At 32.8% G+C, this 24,912-nt stretch overlaps 1 protein-coding gene across 4 annotated transcripts in view; it reads left to right on the forward strand.

The window, feature by feature from the left end:
• Positions 1-24,912, forward strand: part of LOC129001759 (inactive dipeptidyl peptidase 10) — a 120,665-nt gene that overhangs the window by 56,486 nt on the left and 39,267 nt on the right. For 2 of the 4 annotated variants that reach the window (XM_054429195.1, XM_054429196.1), the window contains 3 exons: positions 10,028-10,121; positions 16,356-16,376; positions 20,486-20,570. In XM_054429195.1, the coding sequence (XP_054285170.1) occupies positions 10,035-10,121; positions 16,356-16,376; positions 20,486-20,570 (193 nt within the window). In that variant the 5' untranslated portion in view covers positions 10,028-10,034. The remainder of the gene's footprint in view (positions 1-10,027; positions 10,122-16,355; positions 16,377-20,485; positions 20,571-24,912) is intronic. The other 2 variants (XM_054429197.1, XM_054429198.1) reach the window with 1 other exon arrangement.

Consider the following 24,912-nt stretch of genomic DNA (forward strand, 5'->3'; position numbering starts at 1 on the left):
TTGATCAGATAATGCGTTACTTAGTAAAATACATTGAAAATGCTTTTACAACAACCTCACAGCTCTTTTTAGTGATAGTAAAACTAAATTAACTAATAGTTTTTTTTTTTCTGCGAAGGTCTTTTTGCATACCTCCCTTAGTCCCAGGCTGAAGTACTATCGCTCATTTCCTCTGAAAGGGCATTTTTAGTGTTAGTTTGTTTTTTACCTCTCCCGACAGTTATGCCACAACGAATTTGTGGTTAAAAGAGTGTGATCAATATTGATTTGGATCTTTTAAATTTTTGAAGAGGTAATTTTTATAACGATCCCTCGTTGTGTCTCGTAGATATTTTGATTGTGGATTAGTCCTTTTATCATATCACCCAGCTATTAATTGCCCATTGAAGTGATTTATTAGCACACGATTATTTGTTATTTGCCATTTGACCTCTTGTCAATAGTTAAGTGAATTGAGATTAATCTATGGTGTATGGTGATTGGGGATTGTTTGCTTGTTTGATTGATTTACTATATTTTTGTGTTTACTATCAAAACGCGTGCAGTAGTGAAGATAGACTTCAAAACGTTATCTTAATAAAATTGTATCTTTAAATTGAAAAAGTAAATAAATTGAATACTGATGGACGTTTAACTATTATGTCCCTAAAATTCATTAAAACTGTTTATGACGAACCAGTATTTTAGTTGATCGCATTGAAAATACATAATATCAAAGAATGATTTATGTTTATATTTGTTTTTAAATAATAATTTAAGGTTTAAAATAGGTTAAAAATATATTTCTATAGATGAATCCTGTTCAAAAGATTGTATTAATTGACAATGGGGCTAATCACATAGGTACTAATCTACTTTTTACTACTTTTTAAACCGCGTTTCTACTGGCAGTACATTGTGCACCTTAAGCTGTTGTTGTGATATAGGTTCACCGAAATAGGAACAGAAAAGATAGGCTTTTCTCAGGTGGGAAAGATCTTTTCCACTATGAAGAGAGTCGTAGACTAAAGGTTTTACAAATCTTATTGTTACAGATAGATATTACTTATTATTTCAAGATGTACGTTTCACATTTTTTACGTAAACTAATGGGGACACCTAAACTAATAAGAGATCAAATATATCCTGTATTTTTTTTAGAAGGACGCACAAACAGCAAACAAACAACCATTAAAAGCAAACAAATTCCAACTTTTCTCTAACAAAAATGTCCAGCCTGATAAACAAGCCGCGTAAACAAGGCTAATGGGGGGAGGGAAGGGGGAATTGTCAAGTTTTCGACAAATCGAAGCCATTCCCACAGCAATCACCACGGAGTCTGCTAGTCCTCGTTAAAACATTCCAACTTGTTTATTCAACATTTTATATCTCGGCTTTTGCTTTCCTTTGAAATATTTAGCCATCGTTGGACAAAAAATACCGTTCTGAGAGTTTTCAAATAAACGACTTGAACGTTCTTTACGACTCACAGAGTTGTTTGTTTAAGAGTGGAAGCTGGTTTTTTTCAAGTAGTTGATTGATATAAATCGTTGCGGTGCATAACCTGAAATTGACGGAATGTTTTATAAAACCTTTCCTCGCTAAACATCAAAATCGAAGGATTGTCTATTTTTAGCGAATTTCCCTATAGGGAAGTAGCTATTACCGTAGGTCTCATGGTAAGACCTAAGCCCGGGACCGATTTACTTTTTCATTTTGATGTCCCCAGAGGCCAAAAACACCATTCGTTCAAATTTTTATATATCTATATATATATATATATATATGTCCATCCGCACGATTACTTGAGTAATTTTTGTCCGATTTTGATAAAATTTGGTTTGAAGGTGTAAGGCGGGATAAACTTGAATGAGTTCGCGAACCAGCATGATCGGACTATGGGAACGGGGGTTTATGGGGGGTTTTATGGGGTCAAAATAGGTTTTTTCCATTTTTGCCCCTAAAAACACAAAATTTCACAATTTCTTTTTAAACCATTTTGTAGAGCTTAAAAAAACAAATAATTTAGTATATTGAAGCGTTATTATGCGCCTAATTGTTACGGAGAAAATTCAAAAAAATTGTAATTTTAAAATTCCCATGTTATTCTTACGGAGAATAAGTCGACTGTTGCAGTTTGCTTGTTTATGAACATATTTTGATCGATTTTGGAAAATACTTTTATTTCTTACTAAACTATTATCATTTTATAAAAAAATCTTTTTTACCCTCCCTGTTGCAGCAAACCTAAGGTACTTGTTAAACTAATTCTATTTAAATAGGAAATAAATGTGCTATTTTTATGGAGGCATTTTAGTGTGAATCCAATCAGGTCAATGGAAATTCGCTTAGTCTGCAGGTTTGCTGCGGCGGGGGTATTTAATAGTATTTTTTTAGTCCGTAACAGGTTTTTATCATTAGTGTGACAAGATCATAGATAGTATTTTATTCATATTTAATAACCACATATTTTTTAGAGAAACTGTAACACTAGCTGTTTTAGGTAGCTACTGAATGGCTTGATTCAATAGCTTTATAACATGGTAACAGTAATAAAGTTATAATTTTCCTCCCCTAACATTCTGAAGATTGTAGTTTTTTAATGGATCGAACCCCGTCTCAGGTGGCCTTATAGTTAAATCAATCTTCAAACATGAAATTAATCGTAAAAAAATAGTCATGTACTTTAAAGTACATAACAAAACCTCATGCGTCTCACTCATACCACACTCGTCTTCCATTCATTTTGGAGCTGACCCTCTGATCTTCGTGAATAAATTCGAAATTTGACTACACCTATTTGACTTAGCTTATGCACTCAAAAGTGGCATTAATATAAACCTGGGTTTATGTGGACACAAAAAGTAATGTTAAGAAAAAAACAGAAAAATACCTATTTTTAAGTGTAACTTGCAGATAAACTTATCTGCGAGTATCTTAACCCGATTAAACTTTAACAATGTTATGCTTTGTCAACGTGTATTCATTCTTGAAAACTATCACATTCCATCAAAGTGCTTTTAGTTACCGCTTTAACCGTTCGCATAAGAAACTATTCGTGTTCTGCTTAGAATACGACTGCTTAGATCGAAGACTCATTCGATCTGGATCCAACTGGAATATATATCAGTGCGACCCATTTCAAGTCAAACCATTAGTGTCGCTCGTCTACAACTCCTTACTGTATCTGTTGTGTAAACTAGATCCAAGTTATATATGAAAAGTTTTTTAATCAAGGGGAAATCTAAAAAAAAAACATCTTATTGTACTTCAACTTAGTAATCCTGACACCAGCTTCTGAATATTTTATTTAGTGCCTTAGTAAAGAAATAATATATTTCATCACTAGGGTCTAAAGTGACTCTTTTTTTCCCGAAGTCAAGATTTACGACCGAGGTCGGAAGATGAGCGAGGGTTAAAAAGACACTTTTTGTCCGTGTGGTGAACTATATTTTTCGTCATATCGCATCATTAATTAAGACACTAACCTAGAAAACGAAATAATTTTAATGTAAAGATAACCTCTTAAAACAATTTACAGCTTGTTTTCAATTCTGCTAATGCAAATAAGCAGCTGTTTATAAGTGATTCAATCGGTTCGTCTATTACGATTGTGTCAGTGTACACTATACCTATTATACTATCGATATGTCAATCTATTTACAATAAGGGAAATAGGTAATAACACCTCAAATGTTTGAAAATTCCGGAGATTGAATTAATCCATCACTCACCAAGACCCAATACGATAGTCTGAAAACACACCGGAAGCATTTCTTCAAGACGACTGTGTTCTAAATAATATGTATCTATTTTTTGCTCACTGCATCTTTCTTCGTCCAATAACTCATGTTCGGTTTGGTAATGAGCTATTACTGCCAACATTTTATGAAAGTACAGTAATTCATTGTATATTATTGATTTACCAATTACACCGTACTAAAATGACCGTTTTGTAGGTAGGTTTTCATCCCGGATTTTTAAAAAATAGATGTTAAAATGAAATGGACGAAAAATAAAGCTTTAGATGTTACATTTTAATTTATCACAAGCTGCTATACCCGTGCTTTGCAACAGGAAGAAAATGTGACCTAGAGAGCTATTATAGTAATTCTGATGTGTGTTTTAAAATACGGCAACTCTATGATTTAGTTTGAAAATATAAACTGATTACAAAGTGTAAACCTACTTACTTTCAAACCCCTACTTTTTATGTTAATAGATCCAAAAGTATATGACAACATACCTTAGTGTAGCAATATCATCAATTGCTTCATATTGATGTTTCACGAATTACATGTTTTACCATAATTCCTCAACTTTAGTCAAGCCTCTTTACATGTAGCTTACTATATAAATTACAAAATGAAATTTTGAGCAATACTTTACAAAACGTATACAACCTTTCTTAAAAACCAAACATAACCCCCCTTAAATCTACATAAAACATCACAAACGTCTTTTTCTAGTAAATAAACAAACACCAGTTCATTGTACTGACCAGCTGTTTCATTAACTAAATCAAATTAAATCATTTACCTAACCCGCCATGTTAAACTTCCCTATCCTAAGCGTGATGTATACAACTTCCTTACTTCTCGAGTGATGTAAAGTATCAAAAAACTCACTCGGTGATGTAATGAAACCCATTTAAATAACATTGAGTGGATAACTTAAAAAATATAACTCTATGGAGCCAACGACGTTTAACGCTAGAAATCAGCTGTGTGCTTGAATTTTATTTTTATTGTTATGTTTTGGAGAATTTTCCTAACCTAGCTTTTGTTTGTAAATGAACCTTACTGTTATAAGATGAGTGAAATGGGTAATGAAAAATATTGTTCGTAACCTCCTGTATATTGTCGGGTCAGGTAAAATCTTGTACGTTACACGTTACGCAAGAGCGTGTTTACATCACTTAGGTAAATTATGCAACTCGCTTCGCTCGTTGCACAACTTTCACCTGCGTGATGTAAAAACGCTCTTACTACACTTGTAATGTAAATAGCTATTAAACTTTGGAAGCATGCCAGGCGTAGCCCTTTGGAAATCAGCCTGTGGGGCAGAGCCCTTAGGCAATTCGTCCACATCAATACTTTTCGGCAAATCTACACACTCTAAGCTTCATTTTGATGTGACATATGCATATATTTTTATTTGGTAAATGGCCTTAACTGTTTACATAAAATTTGATTGTATCACTTTAATAATATAATAGATGTGTACATTTAAAATGAGGTGACTGGAGTTTGTTTTTTTTTTTTTTTTTTTAGGTAAAGAAGTAAAGTATTACCTGATTCATATTTTTGTTAAAATATTTATTTTTATCATCTGCGAATCGCGGATTAATTTTTTCCCTTTGCCATAGCTAAAAAGCTAAAAAGCCCTTTAAGTGAAACTGTAATCCTTCATAATAAGATTTTTTGTGATGGCTTTTTTACCTTAATTAAGAAAATAACAGTACAAGTGTACAGTTGTTGTGTGTACAAGTGGTTTTGGATAACAAAAGGAAACACCTTCAGGATAATACTGTACAGTTATTCTTTTTTTCAATATTGTAAAAATATATCTCTTGTGCATGCGTGAGTACATAACTTCCTCCTATGTACATAATGACAAATAATATAATCAATATCAATATCAATACACACACTGATAGAACATTAATTCATGAATTAATTAATGATGTTTTCAAACGTATTGGACGGTAGTGCTGATTTATTCATTGTTGATTGACCAGGAACTGCTTGAATGCCTTTGATTAAAAAAACGATTAATTAAATTGAAATATTCCACCACCTTCATGACAATGTCTCATTACTGAATATCCGCACTTGATTGGAGTAGCTCTATAACTGCAAACCTCTTCATCAACTAGGGAAACACTAGGGAAACGCACTTGAAACATTAAACCTATTTTTTGAAGGGACCAGCAGATAATTGTGCCATAGTGATAGGTTAATAAATCCTTGGACCAACGGTAACCTTGAATTGTCCTTGGTAACCACTAGGATTAGTGTTATTTACTGTACCACGAAAAAAAAGGCCTCATAAAATGAATCCATCGACGTAAAGTTCAATTATACAGGTTGTCCCGGAACTCTCTACCAATATTTTAGGGCATTGATCCTGGGTAAGAAACGTACCTAAATATCATATTCAAATTGTCCGGAAGTCCTTAGTTACTCACACAGCCGCCATTTTGTTTTTTCAGTTATAAATTTTTTTCTAAAGAGTGGTTAAACATACGAAATGGAAACTTTGCACAAACGTTTATGACAACTATACAAAGCTACAAAAAAATTATGATGATTTTTCAAATTCATAAAACAAAATGGCGGCCATTTAAAATTTTCTTTCTTAAATAACTCAAAAACCATTGATTTTACAAAAATTTTAAATGGCCGCCATTTTGTTTTATGAATTTGAAAAATCATCATAATTTTTTTGTAGCTTTGTATAGTTGTCATAAACGTTTGTGCAAAGTTTCTATTTCGTACGTTTAACTATTCTTTAGAAAATAATTAATAACTGAAAAAAACAAAATGGCGGCTGTGTGAGTAACTAAGGACTTCCGGACAGTTTAAATATGATATTTAGTTATGGTCCTTACCCAGGAGCAATGCCCTAAAATATTGGTAGAGAGTTCCGGGACACCCTGTATACTAATCGTAAATACTTTCCTAATCGAATTCTATATTTTAATTTATCTATATTTTAAACTGATATTTGTTGACTTTCAGAAAGCATATAATACTCGGAATTTTGTGTACAAATATTACCTGATCACTTAGTTGTTTGGCTAACTATTATATTTTGTATTTTCTTGATAGTTTAAGTCGCCTGCATTCATAGACAGAACTCATTGTGTGCTGAGTCCATTAAGCACCAAAGCCAGTTCTACCGAGTCTGTTGTAAAGGGTTGTAACAACAATAGGCAACTTAGTCCGTCTGCTTGGCTTTTAGCCATGCAACCACTTTTTCTCTAGTCCGCTAAAGCTTTCTTGCAGATGATTCACAGCTTAATGCTGTTATAGATTTGTAGCGAGGAAAGAAAGCAAACAAATAAAGATCTAAAATGATATATTTGGGGGAATGGGGATAGCAGTTGGTAAACAAATAAGTTTTAGAATTTTCTATTATGTCTAAAATGTGACTATAATGAAAGGCTGGTGTCCGAGTAGCGCCCCTCTGTTGTGGATTAAGGCCCTGTTAAATAATTGGTCAGGTTGACAGGATAAAAGATTTTGTTGTGAGTTGGACTTCAAATTTAACTTTTTGACACTTTTTACCTATTCTGAATGTCTGTGCCAATCAAAAGAAATAATGAAATTTTGGATCTTTAAAGTCCTTAAAAATATAAGTGAAACATGTTTAGGCCTAACTAACAAACCACTGATAAATCCATAGAGTAAGCATGCCTGATGATAGCGTTTGCGAAAGATAGAAAAACACAAAAGAAACTACATATCCGTAATATTATATATAGTGTCATCGATAGTAATTGAACGAATGTTTCGGTATTCCATTCTATTTTTAAATATTCTACACCTAAAACGTGACTATACAAGATGTATTCTACTGATTGTTTACTTAGGGATTATTGGAGATTTAATTTAACCTTATTTTTTTAATAAAAGTTAAAATTGTTTGATTTTTGAACTAAGGTGAGATTTAATTGTTGACAGGCAGAATTATTTTATACGATACACATTAAAGTTCTTTGTTGAATATTTAACACCACTTCTTATGGCACTGGGGATCAATACAAATTCGGTTTCTACTTCCAACCGATTTAAAATATTAAATAATCATCCAATTATTTCTGTAATTAAAATACCGCAGGAAATGCTTAAAGGAAACAGAGGAAAGACTTGGAAATCATAGCTCAGAGCTCGTCAAGTTCCGATTCAGTCGATTACAACATCGGATGATTGTAATTAACGTAAGATAATAGACTTTGCTTATTGCCTGAGGGTAATCTACAGCCTTTTCTTCCTTGAAGTAACTGTTTGTTTTACAATTCAGACCCTTAACTTACACTTGGGATGGCGTTTGTTTAATTCTTTCTAAATTGTGGGGTTTGTATGCTATATTCTTTTTAAATATGATCCACAATAATGCAAGGAATATATACATTCGCCAATAATACGTTTGCCTTTATTATTATTCAGGAAAACCGAGAGCATCTATCAAGAGAGATATGTTAATATGAGGCAACTCTTTTAGGTTTACAATAACTACTTATTTGGTTTGAATACGTTAAAATATTCTAGGAAGTGATAAATGTTTTTTCGGGCGTTTTTTAGTAAATACAATACACGCATGCCACAATAAATATAATCGGGTTTTTAAGCAATTTCGAAATAAGTTGAGTGAAGAGAGGACTCATAAATTCACCTTTATACAGAGTAAGAACCTAAACGTTTACTACAGACATAGCTCGAAGGTTATTTAAAACTTTTCTTTGGCACACTTATTTTACATTAGCGAACAAACCCCTGACCGTGACAGATTTTAATTTATTTCAATAATCAGAAATAACTCACTTACTTCATTTGCAACGTTGACATTTTTAATTTCCGTTTGATTCTGAAACCAGACATCCATAAATGATTTCAAACCAAACCGAGAACTGCGGACCGTCGTCTCTGGCTGGTCAGTGGTTTATGATGGAGAACTTTCCAACTTTTCCCATCATCCAAGTCCAAGTTTATGTGTCTTATTTAGTAAGTTGTAGTTTATTTCTTTCCAAAAGTTCTGCAAGTTTCATAAGTTCTATAAGTGTGGGAGAGATTATTTCTCAATAAAAAAATTTCAGTTTGTTTTTCTCACTTTGGTTTTGATTAGCTATTCAGCGATGAGTTCAAATCAAATCAAATCAAAATCTGTTTTATTTCAAAAAATTGTTAACAATATATGCATACAAAATACGAACAATAGTCCCGCATAGGCCGAAAAAGACCTGTGCGCAGGACGAGCTCTATTACAAATTAGAAATAATATAAAAATTAAAACTAAATTAATCAAAATATTATTTACAACTAAGCTATGAGACAGCTACAGGAACAGATAATGCTAAGGTAGTTGAGTGAATGGAGTTGCAGTTACTGATGTCTGTACGCTAAATATTGTTCGGTGTACTTGTGTATTAATTATTGTTAGGTATTGTATACTGAACTGATAAGTGTCTCAGACTGATCGAGCCCAATCTCCGACAGCCAAATGCTTACCGAACTTTTAAAAACTGGAGGAGAAACCTGTTGATCTCTAATCTCTGATGGTATATTCCTATACAAAAAAATCGTAATATAAAAAGCATTAGTAAGGTTTGCAGACTTGAAAACTCAGGGTACCTGCATACCTACATTTACTCTGGTGGAATAGTTATGCGTGATTGGCGTCACTTCTCAAATCTTGATTGGAGTAGGTATATACAAGTAAAGTTTTGATAAAAAGTTGATGCACCGAAAGTAATATGGGTTTTAATTGAAAATCTATTTAGGCTGTGGAGTTATTATTTTGTGTCCCATTAAGATTATCTTTTCCATTCATTGTGGGAATGCTCAGGTTTAAATCTTAACAGTTACTTTCTAATTTACTAAGATAATAAAACCATTAAATGTAGTGATATAGAAGGTTGGAGCCCGACTTGTATACAAAATAAATAATGTAAAATCAATAGTTATTGTTAATTTCTTAAAAATAACATATTAAAAAACTAATATAAAACATGGATGATGGTGTTTTATGGTTCATGGTGTGCTTTTAAGGTGGTTGATGGTGATTTAGCAAATTTCCCATATTGGAAATTATTTATTGTCGTAGGTCGCATGGTAGTGAAAATCTGATCAGGCAAATGGAAAGTCACTTGGTCTACAGGTTTGCTGCTGTGGGGGTATTTGATTGGTAGTTGATGTCGTCTTGTGGTGTAGCGAGGTATGGAGGTTGGTAATGCATCCTGTTAATAGATCCTGTTTTATGGAAGTTGATTGTGTGATGGATGGTGCTGTTTTATGGTGGTTGATGGTGTTTTATGGTGTTGCAGGGTCGCCATGCACGCGGCCATAGAACGCAACTCTTGGCGACTGCCGCCGGAAGACATAGTCCAGGTCGCAGATCCTCGCTCCAAAAAGGCACAGGTCAGTCGATGGTCGTAGAATTGGTCATGGGGTAGTCTAAGATGTTTAAACTTAAGAGGGCAAAAGGAAGTGACAATGGAGATGTTGGTTTGTATTACAAAAACAATTAAATATCACCAAAAGTAAACTTAGAATAACTAATAATATTTAGCCAAACAGCATTCCAATAATACAATACACTAGGACCAAATAAAAAATAAATACTTATATTACCAAACTTAAGAGATTTTAACTATTTAAAAAAACAAAACTTGTTAACTATTGAAATAACATAACTTGTTCAATACCAACAACTGCTTAGTAACTTCTAAGATCTTTGGGGGTTTAATTTTTTCATGTCTTAAAAAATCAAACATTTAGCAACAATAGATTAACCGTTTCGAGTATTGAATAATGCCTACTAAAACGAATAATAAATTATATAACATCAAGAATATTAAATTAATTTAATATACAGGTAAATAGAATGGATCAAAACAATTATCTGCTATCTGCAATGTTGATTCATGAGATTATAAATAAGTAAAACTATAGATTCGGACAGTACAAATTAACAAATTTAGCAATTTCATTAATTGTTATAAAAGCTTAGTAATATTTAATAGTAGAACTAAAATATCACAGGTAATACGGCCCTGTACAAATACATGAGTATAAATTAATCAAATCTTTGCAAAATTAACTAGTTCATTTAATACAACGAATATGAACTATAGTGATTTAATAATTACAAATATTTAAAATAATATTTGGTTGTATTACTATGACGCATAAAATTAATATGGCTGTCAAACAAACTAATTAAAGCAATTTTCTGATTTAATTAAAATGCAATAAGGTCTAGCAGTGAATTAAATTGATTCAATTTAATTAAGATGGTTGTCTGAGGCGTCTGAGGCCACCGAGTGGGGGAATATGTAAATGCCCGTTGAATATGGAACTGTTCAAGTGTGTAGAAGTGGAAGGTCTAATGACTACCGCCATCGTCTTGTTGTCCTGGTTTGACAAATCATTGCAAAAAATAAGAAAATATTATTATTACGTCATTTTGTGTTGTTATAGTGATTTGTAAGAGTATGTAATAGTGTTGAGTATTTATATATGTTTACGGAAATGCGTTTCAAACTTTAATATATGTTTTGTTTTGTTTCGTAAAACAATTTTTAAGTTAATAAAATTAAAGTGTAGTTGAAGTGTGGTATTGTGTGGTGGTTTTTTAGTTTATTAAAACTGGCCAGAATCCGTTAAACCACAAACTCTATTGAATGAAAGTTGGGTTATGTTTAACAATGATAGTTATGATTGTATAACTGTGAAAAAGGGTAAATATTTTTTTACATGGTAATAATTAAATAGCGGTCTGATTTGGTGATCAATCCCACTTAGAAATGTTAAAGTGGCTTTGACCTTCAAAATGCATAAAACTTCCTCTTATTCAAACATTGATTGAGAGAATTGTTTATGAAAATAGTGTTTTATTAGGTTGCAAATATTTAGATTAAGTGAATTGTGTAGAACTTGCAAAAGTGAATTTTACAGAATGTGTCAAAAATACGTCTATTAACACCTAAAATAGTACAAGTTATTGTGCGAAGGAATAAGAGTATGTACACAAAATGAAGGGATTTTCTTTATTTGAAACGCAATTTCGTAACATAATTATACTGTAACTGTGCTTATTCAGTTGTAAACCTAGTTTGTAAGCTTTCAATGTGCGTTGTCGTAGGCTGTTTTGGACTTAGATCAATGTGGATAGATTGAGCTATTGTAATGTAAATAATGGTCTTAAATTTACTCAAGAAATGCTGAATATTGTGCTGATCAAGTGCAATTACAAATATATATCTTGAACTTTCATGTAAAAATGTGCATTTGTTTAAGTCTTTTTTACGAATTTAAAGCTTGACCCCAACTATTATTTATATTATTTGCGCATAATGCCAAAATAATGATTTTATTTTTAAAGATTCATATAAATGCCTCTGGGCTCCTCTCAAGATAACATAAGCTTCTAAACCTCAATCGGTAGCTTAAAATGGGAGCTGATTGAAATCTTTAGAAATCAGGATTTACTTGCAATTTTATATCTAATTGGCTGCCATATTTTACTGTTTTAAGATAGAGACCTCTAGTTTGTGTTGTTAGTTTTTTTTATCACGACCTTCAAAATGAGGCATCACTCGGGGCTTAGCATTTAAAGTTTTCGAGTTTCCCCCAAAATCCCCCATTTTGGGTTTGGAAACCAAGTAGCAATTAGGCTCAAAAAGTACTTCATAATTTGCCATAAAGGTGTGTAGAGTTTAGTTTTCCTAGTGTGAGCCGTTAAAAAATTTACAGGGGGTCTCCAGACTTGGAAAGCTGTAAGTTAAATTTAACTTCTGAGAATTTCAATTAGCTGCCATCTTTTACTGGATTGAGATAGAGACCTCTAGTTTGCGTTGTTAGCTTTCTTTTACCTTCAAAATGAGGGGTCACTCGATGGGTCTTACCGTTTGAAATTTTTGATGTACACCAAGTGGCGGTTATGCCCAAAAGGTACTTCATAGCATGCCATAAAGGTGTGCTGAGTTTAGTTTTTCTAGTATGGGCCGTTAAAAAATTAACAGGGGGTCTCCAGACTTTTTACTAACCCTGTATATATCACTCAACACTAAAGTGAAACTTTCAAATACTTTGGTTTAAACATTTTTTTATATTTTAAAATTTTTTTTATTGTGTTTTACAGTATTGTTTCTTCACACGATTATCTTTTTACACTACAAAAATGTGTTCATACATCCAGTAATCACGGCGTATACAGTGATACGAGAAAGCTTTGCTGCAAAGGCAGGGAGAAGAATGAAACATGCTCAGAAGAGAGACAATGGAGGCAGACAATACAAGAATACTCACAATCCGACTGAGAATTACAGCTTTCTGTGAAGCACCGAACATACAACAGTCAAAACACATACTCGCTTAATTGTACACACTGGTTGTATATTCTATCAGGATATTCTGTAGGATCCTCAACACGTTTTGCAAATTTAGTTTATTTCTTTCTGTAGAACACCAAACAAATAGTCAAAATACATACTCGCGTTATAGTACACAGTGATTGGTTGTGAAAACGGTTTGTGTTGTTTCTTAAGATAAAACTAGGAACCTTGAATCACCCCCCCATAGTTTGAATAAAATAACTTCTTAAATTAATAATGTAGAGGGATATTCTTGCTAATAGTAGTCTAACGATAGAAAAATACTTATATTTTTATAATAAATCCAAGTTGAGGTCTCAATTTAGCACGAAAGTAGTAGTAAGTAATACAATGCCTAATGTAATGGAAATTTAGAAAAGATTCCTCAAAATCATCATTAGGACATGCCTATCATCATTGTGGTAAAATTCCTTTTATCAATTGAAACTAAATTAAGAATTTATTATCTCCATCCATTCTAGTGCAAGATAGTAAATTCATCAGACCGGCAAATTGAACCAGTCCCTACGCGGGATACATAACAGAGATGATCTAATGCAATTATTTGCCCCCCCCCTCCCACCGAGCATAGCAACCCGGAAACAAATGGGGTTGCTAACAACGTATTCTCCACAGAATATCTCGGTTATAACACTAATTACCGCATTCGCTTGTTTGAACATAATAAAGGAACATTGCCAGCATTTGTAATTTAAGGGCTGAACTTTGTTAGAACTTATTTTTTCGCCCAACTCGGTTCGTTTGGATTATATTTCGGTTATGGTGAGTTGTTCTCCGCCTTTGTATTTGTGTTCTTTTTAACAATTTTTAGTCCTTATATCGCCTTTTTGTGTAAAAAATGCTGGTAGTACTGTTAAGTGATTCGGTTTTAATCCAAGGTTCAGCTGGTTTTGGGGTTGTTAAGAGTCGTCAGAATACACGAACAAAAACACATGGATAAAAAATGTAAACAAATCATAGTGACCCCTAATCTGCCATCCCCCACCCCCTAAACTCACACGCCCACTATCAGTAGCGTCACTTGCCAAAAATTATTGATGCATTCGTGTATGTATTATTAGTGTTAGTGAATTTGTTTATAACAACTTTTTATCAGCAACTAGTGTACATGTTGCTCGAAATCACAGTACTACAGGTATTATAATCTTTTAGATAGTTTCCTATATATTGTGTTTTGTATTTTTTGCAATAATGTTTAAAGCCCAATGATTTAATACAACAAAAAATACTTATTGAGTTTGTTTTGCCATTCCAGTTAGTTTATTAAATATTTTTACCCCTTCCGAAATTTTTATCATATTTTAAACTTACTTCTCATTTAATACATTATCCTTATAATCCTCTAAATACAGTTTTAAGATGTTTTTATTCCCTGTATTTTGCGGGATTCATTTATAATCTATTACTTTTTATTTCTTATTATTTCACCAAATTTAAAATAATTTTGCTCAAATGAAACTATCCATCTAACTCTCGCTTTTCCCCTAGTAATACAACTAAAGAGATGAGGGCATAACTACAATTTACCTTAATTTTCATCCCCAATATAAAAATATTCCGTCAACACCAGTACACCCGAATAATTAGACTAACAAAATAGGTTCCAAATATTACAATATGATGAGAAGTATCCAAAGACAATATGAAATGTCAGGATATTTGTAGCTTCCCCGAGGGATTTATAAAACTGCTGATGACCTCATTGTAGGAATGGGGATGACCTTTAGAGAACTGACTTGACCCCTCAATGCAGCTTAACCTTACAAGCTTATTTCACAGACTACTATTCTTTCCTACTTTGTTTTAGTCATTTGTTTTAAAAGTTTCTTAAGTCGAACCCCGAAAATCTTTATCTCTAGATGGCCCTGTATAACCATTCAATCTTTAAATAAGTTTATTGTTAAGTTTATAATAATTGCTATAATTCAATAACTTTTTTAGAAAATACATTTTAATATTAATTTGCGCTGAGAATTATTTTATAATACCACTACAATAGAAATGTTTTAAAGTATGAATATCTCTCAGACATCTCATCAGACGGTCTAAGATTAGATCGAGATGCTGTTGACTTTTTCCTAAACTTTCTAAAAGTATGCAATTTTTTTTTAAACAGTACAGGTGATTTTAAAAATGTACTTAGTATTTCAATTCAATCAATACTTTACTCTGACTAAAGATAACCCATTTTCAAATTCTTATTCAATATACACGGAAATTCCAAACGAGCAACATTAATTATGTTATTTGTTGACAATTTAATTCCAAACGTCATTTAATTGTACCTAGTTTTTGTATCCTGATTAAAGTTATCGTTTATAACTTGTACAAACAGTTCTTTTCCGGCTTTCCCAAATTGTTTTTAGTTTATAGAAAGAGAAAAACTGTAAACTTATTTTCCCACGTATTTTATTCTCCCTTGTTCCCAATTCATCTACCAAGGTGTCATCTACCAAGGTTAATAGTGTTCCTTTCAGTGTTTTCAATTTAAATTTTCGAGGGTTTTCCATAAATTAGGGTCTCCAGCAAGCTCAAGCATTGCAACCAAGCACAAGCTACTTTAAATCTGAGACCAAAGTCGTGTTCCTTACTTCATTCACCTATAGAATAGTATAGGATATATGGACTATTTTTGCAGGTTACCCACTCTATGGAACAATTAGTCTGGTCAACGAATTAAAGTCATTGTAAAATAAAATTGACGCTAATACAGTATAAATCGCGCTCTGTGGTTCTGTTACTGTACTGTAGGAAGACGGTTGTCCCTGGTGATTGGGCTACTGTTGCCTGTTCACAGATATGTATGCATAAAAATAGTTGTACGTAGAAAATACGTATTTCACTAGAGAGTGCGTAAATATCGAGGGTTCCTTACCGGTACTTGTTCCAATTATTCCTCAATTATTAGTGCAATTTGTGTGGCTCCATTACAAATTATCTTTGAGCACGCAACCCAAAAATGTATTTTTGTCCCTATGATGGAATATAACATTCCTCACAATCTTATAAGATACTCAACAGATAAAGGAATGGCTTCGAAAATAGCTCAAATTAAGTATGCTACTCTACATTGATTAACATCAGCGAGATTTGATGTCCGACGACTGTTTATCATATGCGTATGACTCAATATAGTTTTGAAGATCTATATTGAGTCACATAAATGCTACAAGTAACTCCTATATTTGCTAGAGTAAACATACGTTTTGTTGTTCAAGTGGTGGAAGGTACTAAACATGTTGGTTGTATGTTGTAGCCTGGTCAGGAGACCGATGAGGTAGGTTTCAACCCTTAGCATGACCCTCTCACTAGCATCATGCCCTTAACCCCAACAAGTATACATTTATAATCTTGCTCGTTGCATTTTGGGTCATGATTCTCTATTTTCTCCATCACACACAGACTTGAATATTAACATTTTCAGAAAATTCTAAAAGTCAATTCATTTTATTTACTATACTAATTAAAATTATCAACGATTTAAAGACACTTCAAATAATAGTATAGTCCTGAAAAAGAGTGTTTACCGGACGAGTGTTGTCGTTCCCGTGCGAGACGAAGTCGAGTACGGGATTACCATACAAGTCCGGTAAACACATTTTGGATTCGAGTGATGTACGATAGTTTACGCCATACTACTAAATCTGTACAAATCCTTATATTACCACAAACTAAAGGACAAAAAATCACTAGTCATAACCTCTAAGAGAGGTTATGTTTTTGTTTATAACCACTCATTGTCTCCCAAATACAGTATAATCAGCTGATTGGTATCCGGTAAAACTCATTACAGTACAGTAGTACGTAATGAAACCCCATTTGGTTAAGCTGGCGGCAAACAGCTGTTTTCTGGACTAAAAAAACCTTGCGTGGGAAGTTCGTCAAAATGATGTAGTGTGGCGTAAAAGTATTTTTCTATAAATGTACATAAGTGCCAAAGATTGCAATGATTATAAGGTATTTTTTCGCGGTCTGAGTCAGACTGTCCAATACTCTTCGCGAGAATACCGCGTCGATTAATTGATGAAAAACCCTACCGGCGTTTTGGATATGTTGCAGCATCCATCCTCCATTCATCTAAGGGACAACGTATTAAAACTAAACATACCAAATATACAGTGTCGCCTAGAGGCAATGTATTCAAAATGTTGGCCGGCTTTCATGTCGGTTCAACGAAAGTAAACTCACAAAGATCCTTTGGCAGATCAAAATAATTCTTTGAGTATTAACTGACTGAACTGTTGTATTTGAAATTTAAATCATATATCATTATCTGAGTGAAAATTTGATTTTAAAGCTTTAAAACGATTTCTAAATAACTAAAAATTCAACCTTAGGTATTTCCCCTAATAACTAGATTACTATTTACACTGAAACTTTAAATTAGTGTAAATTATTTTGAATATTGTTTACACAATACCCTTTTTAATATTATATTATATTATATTTATATTAGTTTATCATCACATCTAGTCACGGAAATGCATATTAGTGTTTGCCAAACAAAAAAAATGAATGTTTTAGTCTATTCTGTCACTCTTACCCCAGTTCGGACTTAATGAATGAATGTGAATGTAATATTTTTCAGCACTAGATTTGTTCTTAGTATAGTTTCCATAGGGAAAAGGGTAAATAGCTCGCAAGGATTACGTAAGTTGGTTCACCATGGTGTTATAAGTGGGTAAGGTATCTGAACCTTGCACGACGAGGTAGTAAAAGTGTAGTATTAAGATAATTAGCTTAAGTAGATTGCTCTTTGTTGTAATTCGCCAAGGTAGTTAGCATGGCCAACTTGACTATAGAACGGTAGTTAGTGTAAAACATTTCTTAATTATTAATCGTGGATTTATAGATAATTTCCTTTTAAACTTTAAAGAATGCACAATTTTTCATGTATCCTTCCGTTTGTAATTTGGACCCACACTTTATAATCCCCTAAACTCCAATGTGTTATACAGCTCGTAATTTTCTTGATGCTAGACACTTGGAGGAAATCAGTAGTAGTATCAGTGAGTAATGTTAAGTATAATTAAATCTGTAGTAACGCCAATTTCAACATCTATACCAAGATTATCTAAGTATCACAAGAACATTTTTTGCAATATTGAAAAACAATTAATTGTTTGATTTCTCTTGAACATAGAAAACGTGAAATAGCTTTAGTTTAAACACTTTCTATGAATTTAAATGAACTCATTATTTCATACAATAACTTTATCAAAGCAGGATGCTAAAATAGCCATTATTCCCATTAAACTGTCCTTTTAACCCTACATTCGCCGTCCACGTGGGCCATAGACTCGTGTGTGGAACCATTGACTATTAACAGGTTGTAATACGAAGAGATTGCTTTTTTAGCAAATATCCCTAAAGTTTTGAAATTGAATACTTATGTGACATTTTAAATTAAGATTATATTTTGAAAATACTAATTTAGTTCTCATAAAACTTCTTGAATGACTGATATACTATTCTTTTTTAACAAAACACAAAATCGTATGTAAGTGTTCGTTGTTCGTGTATTATTTAGGTGTTATTGTAGGACATGTTGTCGCGCTAAATGGCGTGTTGTGGTTTCTGTGTTCGTGTTCAATTGATTCTTATCGCAGATTCTCTCAACACGTTTATCTACATAACGCCGTCTTTGCACGCACACCAATGGTTATTCTTTTCCTCAACTTGAGATAATAGCTTCAAAAGAGTTTCTAATATTTTTTCTCTAAGGAAAAATTCTTCGTAAAAGAATCGGCATGCATGGTTTATTCAAGTAAACTTGAATAAACTGCATCTTGCTAAGCTAATAACTTTCAGTGCTTAAACTCCCAGCATTACACTTTTATCAAATGTAAAAATTAGGTTGTTTACATTCAAAATCAGGAACGTTTTCAATATAATTATTGTAACAGCATATTTTGTGTTTTTAGGGTGAACAATTTATTGGAAACCCCTATTTTTACCCATAAACCCCCGTTCCCACAGTCCGATCATGCTGATTCGCAAACTTGTTCGAATAAATGTAGGTTTACACGTTTATACCAAATTTCATGAAAATCGGATGATTTTTGCTCGATTTATCGTGCTAATATATATATGAATTTGAACGGATGGTGGTTTTTGCCTCTAGGGACCTCACAACGAAAAAGTAAATCGGTCCCGGGTCCAGGTCTTACCATGAGTACTACGGTAATAGCTTATTCCCTAGATGGGGAATTCGCTAACAAATTCTAATGATTTGGATTTCTTCATACCATGTCCCTACCACTTATCTTAATATAATAAACTACAAAATTGAATTAATTGTGTAATTAGAATAAGCAGAACCTATTTATTAACTATTTTTACATAGAGACTATACTCCAACTTTCACCTCAGTTAAGCTACCAAATCAATAATAACTTTCCTACATACTAATTAAAATTATCCCCAATCACGCAAAAGTCATAAATCGTCCTTGTATAAAAACAGTTTTTTGAGGCGGTGGTTACGGCCGTGAAATCGTTCAAAGCCGCGTATAAAGTATTCCAGGGAAATCTCCAAATATGAAAGGAGAGAATCTATAAATGCGGAAAGAGGCGGGTCGGGTACAAAGGATTAGCCGGGTGACATTTTCTGATCCTACGTTAAGTCCGGGGAACCTTGCATGATACCGACTCTTTCCCCAACCTCACAACTCAACCTTAGACTTAGCATGGCTCTACCTTGTAGGCTACAACTTGTTTCTTTCAAAGGCTGCATGTTGTACCTGCCTGTAAATTGTTAGACTTAATTTTTGTTATTATATTTGCAAAATGTAGTAATGTTTAGAAAGTGCTGAGCGCTTTAAAGTTTGTTGATTCGTTGGTATGTGCCATTTTTTTATTTATTTAAATTACATTGAAACTACTAAAATACATTATTTCCAATAGCTTTTTGATCGAGGTATATTGGTATTATGTAAAAGTACTATTAAAGAAATTTATATTGTTGTTTGATAACTGATGCACCACTTAGAAGTCCTTTGGTATGGGCAAAATAATAAATGGTAAAAACAAGAATTACGGCATGTATGCAAATATAAATTTTTTAGTAAATGTAAGATATTTTTCAAAATGTGCTGGTAAACTCACGTATATAATTTTTTGTGACAACAATTTAAAATTGAATTTTCAACAGTACGACATGCGTACAAAACATATGGGTTTGAACGTTCGTTCTAAAGCCGCTTATGTTCCTCTGATGACTGCTTTGTAAATGCAACAGGCGTAAACAAGAAATAATGTCAAATGTTAAACTCAGGTTTATCGGCAATCACCAAGTTAATTCCAACTTATTGTCAGCACTGTACGCCAACCACTTCAAATAATGTTTCAGTTGTCCTCCACATTTCCTAATCGTCCTCTGTTGCAGGACCTCGTCTACCCTGGAGCCAGTGAGGGCAGGAACTGGTGGAGCGTCGTCCTCAGCCTTCTCGTCATCGGGCTCGTCATTGCTGGTAAAGTGTTTGGTTTACGTAAAGAGAATTATCAGAAACGATATCAAACAAATTGACAGAAACTATTTATATAATAGAAAGGTTCATAAAGGTAATAGCAAACTATATACAGTAACAACAAGGTATAGCAACAAGGTAATACAACTGTATATAATTATTTGATACCGAGTGACACTACGGAAAATTCATATAATTATTTATACTTTGGGTTATAACATTGACTTTTGGATACAGAAGTTGTTGTATTAATAGTCAAAGGTTATAATCACAACAGTTGTCCCATTGAGCAAAGCCAATGATAATTGGCTTTGTTCATTAGTATTTTAATGAATTTCCTTGTGGAAAGAATTAGCGGGTCCTATTAGTAAAGCTCAAAATACACATTTCTCCAATAAATACACACTTTCCAATCTCATTCAGGTTTAGAATTGCAGGACTGTGTCCCAGTGTGAAGGCAATGATAATGACACTCGCATTATCATGTTTACTCGTAATAAAATGCTTAAAAAGAAAATAATCATGAAATTTCCCTATTGAAAACGATAACTTATTGAAGTGGTTGGATCCATAGTTGGCAAATGTACATAAAACTATTTGTGTTGACTTAATTTGACCCATTAAGCTTAATTATTTGGAACGTTTGGGTACTGCCCAAGTAGTTTCTTTCAAGACTAATTTAATTCATTATTTTTTGTTTTTTTTTTTTAGTTTATAATTTAAGTATTTAATGAATTTAATTTTTAATTATGAGAATTCAATACAAGTCACGTAAATAAAAATCTATATTATTAATACAACTGGGCTATGTAAACAATAAGGCTTTCTTGTTTTATAAGATTTAACCCCACATATTTATATACCAAAATGTTCGTCTAGGTGTGTAAATTTGCAAACTGGACTTACATTTTTTTAAGGTCCCTTCGGCTCTGTCCCAGTGGCTTTTAAAGTTCCCATGTTATCCTTATGAAGAACATATTTGTTTACATTACAATTAGTTTATTATACTAAAAAGAAAGCTGAATTATCACTGTGCTGCATTTATTGAGCAATCATTGAAAGAGCCGATTTTCAAACTGTGGAAGCATAGGAAAGTCATAGAACACCATCAAGTAGAAGAAATATAAATATATATTTTTTTAAATTTATAATCGTTATTATAGACAACCTATGGTGGCTATGAGTGGTCAACATTTTGTAATACACTAAAAAACCAGATCAGCTTTTGAAAAAATGATAAGATATTAACAAGACATTGATTAGGCCATTATCGAAGTGTTATGTACATTGTGAGTACTTCCATAATCTTTGAGTCGACTCTTTATGAAATCATCGGAAATTATAACTGTTTTTTTTCTTTTTTTTAAGTAACGCCTGTAGGCTAATGCAGGTACACTAGTAACTTATTTTCGGCTGATAAGTACTGTAAAATAAGTTTGTCCGGTTTCATGGAACGATTGACACTGTGTATATTCTTTCGTTTGAGAGTATATCCATCTGTATAATCCCCACTGGCTATCAAACAATATCTTCATTGTATGTAAGACTAGCTGTGTACCCGTTCTACGCACGGGGATCTTATAATATTCAGTTGAAACCTTCTTATATAACGAACAGCAGTTGGTTTGCATATTTTAAGATATGCTGGCCAAACTATTATACATAGCTTCATTTTATGTTGTTTTTTGTTGTTCCGGATCGGTATGACAATCAATAAAAGGTTAAATTACCTCTGTGTCTGCCGGTCGATCCTATAACGGTAGGCTTACTTTTATTTTTACTATCTGATCTCGTTTGCATGGCTCAATCACGTCCTGGTTGAAGTTCGTTCGCTACGCTCACTCACCTTTGGGTTGGAGCTCGTTCGCTGCGCTCACTTTCCTTCAGGTTAGCTCGTTCGCTACGCTCACTTGCCTTCAGGTTAGCTCGTTCGCTACGCTCACTCGCCTCCAGGTTGCAAATTAGCTGTTGTCATAAATGTAAAAGAAATAATAGTGCTAGTGCTGCACCCTGTTGGTAATCCTTGTAACTTTAATGCTATTGAACATCACAGAACAGAACCAACTTGTTTAATTGAAACAGCTGTTAAGATTCAATAATTTCATTTCTCATAAGGTTAACATGGGCTTCCAGAAATTCCACGTCAAAAATCGACAAAAACTTGATTTTCAAGGGTTTACTGTTAAATATCTAACTGTCTCATATTCGATGAAATACGTCTAAAACCATCTCATATATGTATAGTATTTGGAAAATAAGTTTCAGGCGGGACAGTGCTATAGTTATTGAGGAGTAGTTGTAATAAAGTGCGTATTTTAGCGTTACCAAGAGAATGACAGATAGACAGACAGACAGACAGACAGACAGACAGACAGAAATTGAGATAAGGTTTGATTCGGTTTCTCTGACCTATGAAATGTAAAAATAACCAAAAAGTTCATTATTCTAAGCAATGTACAGACAAAACTCTAATTTTATTTATATAGATTTGTATTGACCAAGCTCAACCTATCATGATAACCAAACGTACAACGTGTATCGACTTTTCACTTTTACTACGAATTCTTATAACTGAGAAGCACTAAACAACTCAAATTGTACCTATACTAAATAGTAATACCTGAGAGATTGTGTGTACTACCATTGCCTATATATACCTTCAGTAGGTATTCACAACAGAGCTTGTAGTGTAATATAATACATGAGAGCATGATAATACTATCCATGAATTTGTCATAGTTATATCGTGTCCTATATGCAAATTAATCTTAGTAATAACACTGGCTATATATGGACATCCATATTATTACTAAGCTCCACACTAATCTAAATTGAATTAATTAATTACAATTAATGCATTAAATCTTAAGATGTATTGCTATCAAGTACTGTCATTCACTTTAAGTTAATTAAATGTTGGATAAGTGTTAGGTTGAATACCAGTTGTTAATAAATTGTTATTACAGTTCAGAATTATGTGCAGCAAAGTGCCACTTCGCACACTAGTTACATAAATAGCTATTTCTTGTTTTTTAGTAACCATTTGTAGACAGACTTCGTGGTGGTACCACTCAATAAAGCAACTCGGAAAAAAAACATAACCTCTTCAATACAAACTTTTGGAAAGCCCTTTTCATTGTTGTAACAATCAGCTGTTTAAAATCACAGAAACAGATGTACGAATATTTGTTTTGCCCCATTCTTATTTAATTACCATGTATTTAGATCAAATTTGACAACTTTTTTGTATTTCATACCAAGCTATTAATATTTAAGAAAATACATAGCTACTATGTTATAATCTTCCTTTTGACAGAAAACCTAAGTGCTCACTAAACTCAATGTTATTTAAATAGGGAATACATCAGGCAGGAAATATATTTGTCGAAATCTAATCACACAAATAGAAGCAGGTTTACTCCGGTGGGGGTGATATTTTCATATGTAATATTTTTTAATGAAGCAGCTGTATTGTTTCTTTTCTTTATATTTTCATTGGGCGTTGTGCTATTTTTATTTGTAATTTTTTTGTCACTGTGAATTAAAAGTATCAACAATATATCAAATGTAAACTAATAGTAGGAATCTAAAAATAAAAACCATTCTTAACTGTTTACTAAACAAAAAAAATATTAAAGTAAAATCAATTTTTTTTTATTAAATGGCAAGTGACCCCACCATTAGGTTGGCAGATTTAATGATAGTATAATCTATGTTGTATCATAAACATAAACTAATTTGGCAACAAACCCAATCTCGTTGGAGCTTCATGCATATAGAGGTAAATATTAATGATCAGAATCATCTCAGTGCAATCAGAGCTATTTTGAGGTCATTGCTTGAATCACCCAACCCGTACAAGCAATTCATTACGTAGGCAATGAACATTCGGTTAATAAGACATAACCTAAGAGCATCGCGATTTGAATATGTATACAAATCCCAAACGAATAATTCAGTAATACCGACTGAGACTCTACTTTACATACTACGAATAACAAAATAACTTTAATAGGATTTTGAAACATTTTAGTCGTTAAATTTACTTAACTTTTAATGCATGGTATTATCATCATTATCAGTATTGGGGGCATTATTCGGATTCATATATCAAAATATAGATTACATTTCTTGTAAACAATTCTTTATAGTAAGAAAAAAAATTAATGTATTATTGTAAAAATACTGTTCTTGTAATACCTACCATGAAAACCACCATAGTAGGAGGGGCGGTGATCGAGAACCAAGTTGGATCTGCGCATGAGTAGGCGTGGCGGTGATTTGGCAGGGGTAGTTTTCTAGGGGTGGTAGATACAGTAAATCAATTTCTAGCTGTTAGGGGTAG

Source organism: Macrosteles quadrilineatus, unplaced genomic scaffold (genome assembly GCF_028750875.1).
Source record: "Macrosteles quadrilineatus isolate MER2022 unplaced genomic scaffold, UCM_ALF_1.0 Scaffold_8__2_contigs__length_117827958, whole genome shotgun sequence".
NCBI lineage: Eukaryota > Metazoa > Arthropoda > Insecta > Hemiptera > Cicadellidae > Macrosteles > Macrosteles quadrilineatus.